Here is a 10,388-nt window from a genome sequence, read left to right on the forward strand (position 1 = left end):
TCAAAAACTCAAAGTTGGGAGCTCACCCAGTTTGAACATCATCATGGTGATGAGCAGCGTCCTCTGATATCTGGACCAAACCTTTCCAAACTCCATGGTAGAGCAGGCTGCTAATGTCAGTCTCATGCGATGCTGTCAGTCCACAGGTACTCCATTCAGCAAGATATGCGCTCCAGCTGCTCCAAAGTTAGCTGCTCGGAGCAGGCGCCTCCATGCTGGACCGCTAAGTGTGTATGTGCGTGTGTGTGTTTGAGAGTTTGTGTGTGAGTGTCGCAGGGTCGAAGTTGGAGTAAGCAGAGCGTAATCACCCCAGCAGAGAGTGAAGAGTGGAAAACGTGGAGTGGAGTCATGGATCAGACTGAACGGGTCACTTAACTCCCTGCTCGCTGTCTGCACGAGACAGCTATCAATGATAAAACCTGCACACAAGACAGTCTAAACACAGTGGTGTGGATTCAGCGGCTTGTTTTATGCTGCAAATAATTATTATTATGCTTTTTAAAATAGCATAAAAATTATTTTTCCATCAGTTGATTGGCTGATATGTCGTTTCTCTTCCATTAAAATTTCAACTTGAAGAACTTGGTGAGAATAATTGCAGAAAGGGTATTTTGGGTTTGAATAGGACAAACCAAAAATGAACAAAGACTTTTATGAGGTAAATGCAAAGTCTAAATGCAAAGTCTGGAGCACGAGAAGTCCAGAAATTAATATAGTTCAGAAAAGTATAAGAATCAAGAAGAATATTCAATTCAATTCAATTTTATTTGTACAGCGCCAAATCACAACAACAGTTGCCTCAAGGCGTTTTATATTGTCAGGTAGACCACCACAATCATATGACCCCCTATGAGCAGCACTTTGGTGACAGTGGGAAGGAAAAACTCCCTTTTAACAGGAAGAAACCTCCAGCAGAACCAGGCTCGGGGAGGGGCGGGGCCATCTGCTGTGATTGGTTGGGGTGAGAGAAGGAAGACAGGATAAAGACATGCTGTGGAAGAGAGACAGAGGTTAATAACAAGTATGATTCAATACAGAGAGGTCTGTTAACACAAAATGAGTGAAGAAGAAATACTCAGTGCATCATGGGAATCCCCCAGCAGCTGGCACCTACTGCAGCATAAATAAGGGAGGATCCAGGGTCATCTGACGCAGCTCTAACTATATGCTTTAGCAAAAAGGAAAGTTTGAAAGTAGAGATAATGTCATCATAATATCAAAAGATGTCTGGAGAAAAGACAAAAGAAAAACTGGGTTATAACTACACTGAGGACAGGTGATCAGCAAGTGAAAACAATTAGCAGAGCTCGCAGATTAAAATCTAATAAATTAACACTAATTTTGGCCTCATTATTCTGAGGATTCCAAATGCAGATTCCCAAACCAACAAATCACTGGCCATGTCACTTTTCTATAGTCAGAGGTTTGTGTAAACAATGAAAATCACAGCTGTAGCAATATTTTAATCAAACAATGATGCACCACATCGTGCCCTAGACTGACATGAGCACTGACATAGGCACTGTGGGGATGTATACCAGCTTTCTATTCTTCTTCTATTGGCTGCTCACTTTTCTGCTTATAGCACCAAATCACAACAACAGTTATCTCAATTATCTGTCACAGATCATCTGCCTCAGTCTCACCCCATTCCTCACACCACCCTCTTCATATCCTCCTTCATGAACTTCCCTCATGATGTCTGTGTTTTCCTCCTTCCTGGCAGCCCCACATTGAATGTCCTTTGTCCAATATTTCCACCATCCCTCCTTCTGAAACATCTCAGCCTTACCTCTCTCCCTGAGCTGTCTCTCTGTGGGATTTTCTGATAATTAAGAATAAATGAAGAATACCTGGGTGCACTCAGATGATTCTCTTTGAGCAGATCGTCACAGGTCAACTGTGATCAGTGAAAATATAGCAGAAATATTAGCTGAATCCACACATCGGGTGTGAGTCAGACTCTTGACGCAGTGTTACAAGTTCTTTCTTATTTCTCAGGTGTCAAACAGTAGTGTTTCATCACATGTAAGGTGTACTTTTCTATAAAACTAAGACTGACCTCAGACATTTAATGTTCTTGGTACATTTGAGCTTAAATTTTCATTGTGCACATGGTTGTTAACATAAACTAAAAAGATGGATCAAGCCATCCAATGGATATCACCCACTATTAGTTACAGCCCATAGTGCCTCGAGCTGAACATTTTTACTGTTATCATATTTATGTTTTAAACCACGGAAGAGGGAATTCCTCTCTCTGAGAAACTTAGTAATAGTGCAAGCTCACTGGCTGCGATTTATCGTCCACGACAAAGCCCTCCCCTGCTTTGTCATCATTTATGATCCAATGACTTTGTGACTAATGATACAATAACTAACAAAATAAAAAAAATGTTATTTTGTATTCAGTGTGACTTTAAGTTAGTTATTGAAACCTGCATCTCATCAGTAACTGCTGACTGAGGTCATAAATAATGGGAGCTGTGTGCACTTCTGTACTAACAGTTAGCAAAAGTAAAAGCAGCAGTGAAACAAAGTAGCTAAGAAGAACAGGCTGATTACGGACACAGACCTTGAAAACTCAGTCAAAATGTTTGTAATGCTTCTCACTTCCTTCTCGGATGAACACGGTGCCAACATGTACAACTTGTCTGGCACATCAACAAATAGGGAACAAGGTGAAAATGATCACTTTATGTATTATTTTTTGGACAGAATATCCAGAACACTATTTGTCAGATTTGTTCTTTTGCATTATTTTATAATTTTTTATTGTTTGTTATTTTATACAAGAAATGACAGATTCCATCTGAATAATGTTTGTGGCACGTTGAACACACCAGTGGAAATTCTGTTAATGGATAAAGTCAAACTCAGATTATCAGTTGTGGACATTTAAGTCTTGTGATTTATGTGTTCTTCTGCTTGAAGAACAAAGAACTACAGTGTGTTGTTATTATTAACAGGTAAACAGAAGATGCACCAAGCACAGTGCTGTGAAAAACTAAATTGCCTCATTCTGACTTGTTATTTTGTCTATACTTGTCATTAACATGTCCGTGATATTTCGTATCTTTGAAATAAAAAAAGTAAATATAAAATTCTGTTTTTTTTAATGATGATTTCATTTATTAAGGAAAAAAATATCCAAACTTAACTGGTTCTATAGAATTCGTAGTTTCAACAAATACTGCAAGTTGTTCAGGTCCTAAAGGGACAATCGTACTATCAACATCATGTCTGACTGTTGGTATGTTTTTATGGAATCAGGTGTTAGTTTTACTATAACAGGATGCAAATCCTCCAGAAAGTTCAACTTTTGTTTCATATCTTTGTGTTCTTTTTGGTCAGCAGTGTTGTTTTCCTTTGAACTCTTCCCCAGAAGCTATTTTTGCCTAATCTCTTTCTTAATATCAACTCATGAACATTAAGCTTCAGTGAGGCAGGTGAGGCCTTCGGTTCTGGGTTCTTTTGTGACCTCCTGGTCGGGTCGATGCTCGATTACAGTACTTTTGGTACGCTGCTGGGAAAATTCCCCACTGTTACAAGTTTTCTTCATTTGTGGATAATGACTATCACTGTGGTTCACCACAGCCCCAAAGCCTTATATTGTCTTTGTAACGCTTTCCAGGCTGATAGACGTCAGTGACTTTGTTTCTCATCTGTTCTTTTGGGGATTGAATCTGATTGAGATGCTTTGGCGTGACCTTAAACAGACCATTCATGCTTAAAAACCCTCCAACGCAGCATAATGAAAACAATTCTACAAAGAAGAGTGGTCCAGATTCCTCCACAGTGATATGAAAGACTTGATAGATTGCCAGCTTTCACAAATGCTTGAGCGCACTTCCTGCTGTTAAGGGTGACACAACTAATATTAGGCTCTATTTTTTTTACATAGGGCCAGTTTTCCCCTATTAAATCAAATATTCTTAAAATAGATTTGTTGCAGTCCCATCAGTGTAAAACAGACTTGGGCACAGACCAGTGTCAATAATGGAATTAGTGATTTTCTGCATAAACAACTGAATTCTTTTCAGTATTTGTCTCAACGTGTACACAAAACATTCCTGATGTGTATGACACTGCAAAAACAGAAAAAGCTGCTGTGTTGACTTGCCAATGTTGAAAGAGAGCTACATTCATGACACTGAGAACGTTGCCTTTATCTCAACATGCCCTGAAACCCATTAATTTTGCTCTGTAGGATGCTTTATATTAGAATTTGATGATTTAGTCTTTCATGCTGACCAAAAATATCAAAAATGGACAAGCATACATGGTAGAGTTTGTAACTCCTGCATTGAAAGTGTAAATAAATATGTCTTTAAATATGTCTTTCCTGCACAGATTAACATGTTTCTTGCATATTTGCATAGAAAAATACGTGTGAATGACCATTTCATCGACTGACACTTTACTAGGAGCAGAGCCTGAGTCCAGTCCAGATTATTATTAGGGTATTTCTGGGATCAAGAGGATTGTTGCTCCCATTCCTCTCAACATCCACCCCCACCATGACACTGGAGGTGGAGGGAGCTTATCCAGCACCTATCTGGTTGGTGGAGGGCTATGTGACAGCTAGACGAATGCCTTACCCCTTCCAAATCCACCACCCCCGCACACATGACCCACTCCCACGTATACTACCAACCCCCAACTGGAACCCCGTGCGGCCCCTGAGCCTAATGTCAGGCTTAACTCCAGCCTTTTCAACAACAAGTAAAAATTTTAATTAAACACTTGGCAAAGGAGGGAGGGTGGGCGTGTGGAGGAGAGAGAAAGGAGGAGTTAAGAAGACAGGCTCGCTCTAGCATCTCCAACAAGCAACACCCACAGTTTTACATTCCTCTGTGACTGGATGCTGCTTTCTTTTAAGGTGCCACACAATAGACACAGACAGCACACTCACATAGAGTCTCAGTTAGGCCACACAGAGAGCAAGCACAGAAGGCTGACAGCATAAAGTTTTCTTTTGCTTGATTTTTCTTCGTCTTGCAGTCATAAAAAGAGTCAGAATGCTTTTTAGGAAATTATGTGGGTTACAGTTGCTCCAAGACAGAAACAGTAACACACTAAATGCTTTAAACTAATTTTTAAATAGTTTAACTTAGATAATTAGTTGTTGTTGTTTTATTTGTTGTTTTATTTTATTTTCAATTGTTACACACAGGACAGACATGACTAGGGGAAAGGAAAGGGAGAGGAACGGTGATAAAGGGCACAAAAAAAATACATATCAATCACCTGGATCACCTGTTGAGGAAAAAAAAGAAGAGAAAACAAGCAAAAACAGAGCAACATAATAAACAACATCATCGTGATGATCTATGTGAATATAACAGTAAATATTAAATATTAAACATTATTGTGCAGCACGTAATATCGACAGAACACAGTGTGCTTTGAGGTAGGAGCCAAAAAGGGTGTAGTTTGTGTGTGTGAGCACCCGTGTGTACACCTGTGAGCATGAGCGCGCTTGTATTTAAAAGGTTCCTTCATGTAATGATCTGCTAGAGGGTGTGGGGGGGCCACAGCCCTGTCCACCAGGGCATGAAGCAGGTATGGAGGAGATCAAAACTCCAGACATCCAGAGGCTCCCAGAACACAAGAGACCAAGGAAGACCAACAGAGGGGCAGCCGCGCCACTGTCCCAGAAAGAGCTGAGGAGAGTCCCAGATGAGGGCTCACTCAGCAGCCGCGGAGCAGAAGCCAGGGGGAGTTGCAGTGACGCGCCCGGGAGGTCCGCCGGCGGCCAGCTGTGCCAGAGTGACCGAGCCCCAGGCAGAGGCCGAGGGCACCCCACCCCCCGAAGTGGCCCGACTGAGTAAGTATGTAAGGAAGTAAAATTTATTTATATAGCACATTTCACAGATAAAAATCACAAAGTGCTTCACAATAAAACCAGAAATACAAATAAAATAATATAAAATAGTGAAAAAATTAATTAAAAGCTCGTTTGTGTAAAAATGTGTTCAGCTGCTTTTTAAAGGAGTCAGTGGAGTCCAGACAGCATAAACACAATGGCAGGAGTTCCACAGCCTTGGTGCCTGAAAAGCCCGATCACCACGTGTTTTGAACCTCGTACGTAGGACCACCAGTAACCTCTGACCTGACGACCTAAGTGCTCGGGATGAAGCATGAGGTTTCAGCAGGTCAGACTGTGGCGCTTCACCGTGGAGAGCTCTAAACATTACAACTAAAATTTTAAAATGAACCCTAAAATTTACTGGCAACCAATGAAGAGAAGCCAAAACTGGAGTAATGTGTGACCTTGTTAGTGCCTGCCACAGGTGCCAGGCCCTGACAAGCAGTCACTGGGAGTGAGCTGGTGCATACATGAGCACCCAGCCCTGGACACCAAGAACCACCAACGCACCGATGTCTGAGAGCGTCAGAGTGGGAGGGGGGAGATAGGCCTCCATACCTTGGAGGGCCTGAGATGTCCTTAGAGAGGTGGCGTCTGATACCCGACCTGACATATAGACACAGACAAACAGGCACACACAGATACAAACATCCATTCCCACCCAACCCGCCCGGGGGTTGGGGATCGCTGCTCTATACCCCAGGTCTAGGTACCCTTGCCCCTAGAGGGGGAAACTGCACCCAGACCCAGGAGGTGTTACCCTTTTCCCTGGGGTGGAGGCAAGCAGACCGCTCCTGACTCCAGAGTAGCAGGGAGGCCCCACATTCCAGACCCCAATCGGACGGCCAACTCCTCCTCCCAGCCCCCCCCCCACCCTAATTAGTTTAAAAAAATAAATAAATAAAATATGTGAAATTTATTCTTCAGAAAAGAAAGAGAAACTCTTTAGATGGTCTGTACCGCCACATATCTGTCAGATAATTCCAACAAATAATTACTAATAATGAGATTCTATAGAAAAGATTATATTCAGTTTGCCTCGACCTCAGCCTGTGCTCTTCAGTGCTACAGATGGTGCAGTTTGTTTTAAGCAAAGCAAAACTGTAGCTTTGACCGCCTGCTCTCACAGCAGTTCATGAAAGAGTCTTGTAAAGTTTTTTGCACATTTTTTTTCATGGACATTGAACTGTTACTTTTTTCATGTCAGTGAATAGAAATTTTAATAGGATCTGAAACGTAGTGTCAGTAGCAGGTATTTTTGCTAGAGAACGCAGGGCGATGAAACTGTGGCAAACTAAGACGTTTCAATGGAAACACCAAATAGGTGAAAGTTCTGTAAATAAAGCTAGGATTTTGGTGGCCCTGAATGAGATTTCATGTAGCCCAAAAGCACGTTCACTAATGTGTTCAGGGCTGTTTTTATGGCTTTGCAGCAAAGTCCCAATGTTAATCCATCCAAGACTTTCTGTCTTTAATCAACTTTTATGTCTTGTAGTTTATTCCTTCAGTTTGCAATAAATCATAATGGGTTGTGTGGACCCATAATTCCAAGACCAGCCCTGGGTTGATGGCTTCTTGTACTGGGATTTCTTCCACTACACTTCCATATGCGTCACGGTCTGTGGAGACAGGCCGTGTGGTGGTGTGTGTGATGGACCCAGGTGCGTACACAAGTGAGTAGACGGGAGTGAACTTAACAGAAAGCGAGCCTTTATTATGGCTGAAGACAAAGTGTACAAACAAAGCAGGGATAGCGTGACTAAACTAGACTATAACTAAACTGGGAAAACTAGTACTGTGACAAACTAAGAAGACTCAGAGACTATGGTGATAACTGCAAAGACTGACCATGAAAACATTGAGGCGAGAACACAGACGACGCGACACAGACTGCATGAAACACAGAGACTAAATACACATGAGGGATGATCAGGGGAAGAGGCCACACATGGGAGCACAGCTGACACACATGAACCTAAAAACAGGACAGGAGAAGTGAAACTGAATACACTGACATTGAATACAGACTTTCAAAGTAAAACAGGAAACATGGAGATTAGACATAACCACGCAGACATGACTCATGACAGGTAGACGCACAAACCAGGGAGACTGAGTACAGGGGAAGATGAAATGACAACATGAACTTGGCAACATAAACATAACACAGACATAAACACATGAAGGGCAAGGGAGACCTAACACAAGGGTGATACAATTACAAATGAGCTAGAATAACTTAATGAACCTAAACAAACAATAAACATCAAAATAGACTAACTCAAAACACTGGGTCGCACGACCCAGGACCATGACATATGTCTTCCTTGTCTTGGGATTGACCCTTCAGACCTACATTATCATAGAGTTTATGAAAGGGAAAACTGGCCAGTCTATATGAGAAAAGGTGATTTTCTGAGGAAAACTAACACAAGAGATACTGCATGGCTACAGTCTGGACAGTAGAGCTGGAGATCGCACATCAGCAGTCCATTAACTCCCTAAAAGTCATGAGCTCAAACTATTGGTAGGCTTGGATAGCTTTTCTCCTTGACCAAATGATGTCACTTACAAAGCATGTAATATATAATATATAAAAACAAAGAAGCAATCAGGAAGGGAAAATACTTTTTGCAGCATCATATTTCTGCTCTGTAAGTGATATTGCATTACAATAATATTTTTAAATGTTTGAGATTGTGTTTGTAAGACAGTTTGTTTGTTGGACAGATAAATCGGGTTTCATCCATGCCAGACACAAACCATGACAGGGGGGCTGTCATGTCTACAAGCAAATACTTTACAGATTACAACAAGACAATGTGTCCACACAGCTTACCTCCAGCACCATATGGAGCAATGATCTGCTGGAAGCTGCAGTAAATGCTCTGTGGGTAAACAACCATGCTTGCAAGCACAACACAATCAAAGACAATAATACATTTGGGAAATTACAGCTGCAGCACTCACACCTCCTTTACACCTGCATTGTATGGTAATGCAGAGGAACTGTCAGTGAATGCAACAGGTAGACGGAGTTCACAGACTAACACCACAAACATCTAAGGCTGTCAAGATAAACTGAATGTCATCTAACAAAGGAGGTTGTTAGTCTGTAAACCTGCACAGGAATGAACTGCCAAGTTGTAAACCAGGAAAAACTCCACACCTTCAAACTTTCCTTTTTGCTAAAGCATATAGTTAGGGCTGGACCAGGTGACCCTGAATCCTCTCTTAGTTATGCTGCAATAGACGTAGGCTGCCGGGGATTCCCATTCAAGCTACCTTTATCTCCACCACCAGCATGTAGGCTCTGGGGGGACCTGCTGTAATCCCATCACAGTGCCATCAGAGTCTAACCTCTGTATAGTCTGTTCATCAAGAAGTCATATTCTTCTTTCTTCTGACCTCTTCTTATTGAAATACATACAGTAAGGGGTATGGGGTATGATCCAATAGTTTTTATGTTTATATTAAATTTGTTTTTGTTATTATTTTATTTTGACATCTCTACATTGTTGTTGATTTGTTTTAAGGGGAAACATTAAGTGGGAATCTGTGAAATCCCTCTCTCCAAGGAACTGTTGATCCCTTCGTTTCCTGCATTCTGTTTAATTTGTTTGTACACAAATGAATTTGTGAATAATTTTGAATCAGATTAAAAAAAGAAAAGAAAAAGAAAACTAGTGAGATATCAGAACATTTTCATTTATTAAGTTGCCTACAGATGTTTGAATGAGTAATCGGTGGACTGGTTTCACGTTGGCACTGTCAAATCAGGCAGTGAGCAAAGGCTCCCTGTGCAAATTCACCTGTTAAGAGAGACTGTGATAACTACAACACTACAGCCTGCCTTTTACTACCATGACTACTACTACTACTCGGAGGAATTAGTGGGACTCTCAGTAAGAAGATTCTGGTCTGTTCAAGCATCTTAAACAGCAGTGGCACTAGATACATGACCAAATCTCCAAGCTTTCTCATTCAGGGAGAGAATGTTGTTCCCTCGCTCACCAAAACAAATCTCTGTTGTGATTTCACTAATTGCTCTGACCTCTAATACCTGATTAACAGAATAAAGTGATTTGCACACCAACTGGAGCTTTTCTCTACCTGTCTTTGCAAGGTCTTTGTTCTCTTCTGGCTCTGATTAACATGTCATTAGGTTGAAAGCCTCAACATTCTGCAATGTAATATGTTTACAGTAAGATATGCAGGTGTGTGCAGCTGTCCTGGGTTCACTGAATGTCTGCGCTAAACAAAACCAGCTATCCTCTCCTGTAATGATCTCTTTCCTGTATGGCTGACGGAGCATGTTAGTCTGTTGCCCTGTACTCGGGCCTCCTGTCTTTTAGAATCTTGATGAGTAGCTAATAAGACCCCAGCAACCCCGTGGGACCCCCAGCCTATGAAACCTTTCAGCACCATGGCCTGAGGTATGCCCAGTCAAATGCTCAAGTAATGAAAGGGATCTGAATAAAGCTGGGAGAGATCAAAGCAAACGTCCTCCTGTAAT

The 10,388-nt window shown here is 41.5% G+C and overlaps 1 protein-coding gene across 1 annotated transcript in view; it reads right to left on the reverse strand.

Moving 5' to 3' along the window:
• The window catches only part of LOC113033870 (protein crumbs homolog 1-like), a 31,363-nt gene extending 31,107 nt beyond the window's left edge, over window positions 1–256 (reverse strand). The window contains exon 1 of the mRNA XM_026188027.2: window positions 27–256. Within this exon, the coding sequence (XP_026043812.2) occupies window positions 27–126 (100 nt within the window). The 5' untranslated portion in view covers window positions 127–256. The remainder of the gene's footprint in view (window positions 1–26) is intronic.
• Between the last annotated feature and the right edge of the window lie 10,132 nt (window positions 257–10,388).

Source organism: Astatotilapia calliptera, chromosome 12, assembly GCF_964374335.1.
Source record: "Astatotilapia calliptera chromosome 12, fAstCal68.1, whole genome shotgun sequence".
NCBI classification, from domain to species: domain Eukaryota; kingdom Metazoa; phylum Chordata; class Actinopteri; order Cichliformes; family Cichlidae; genus Astatotilapia; species Astatotilapia calliptera.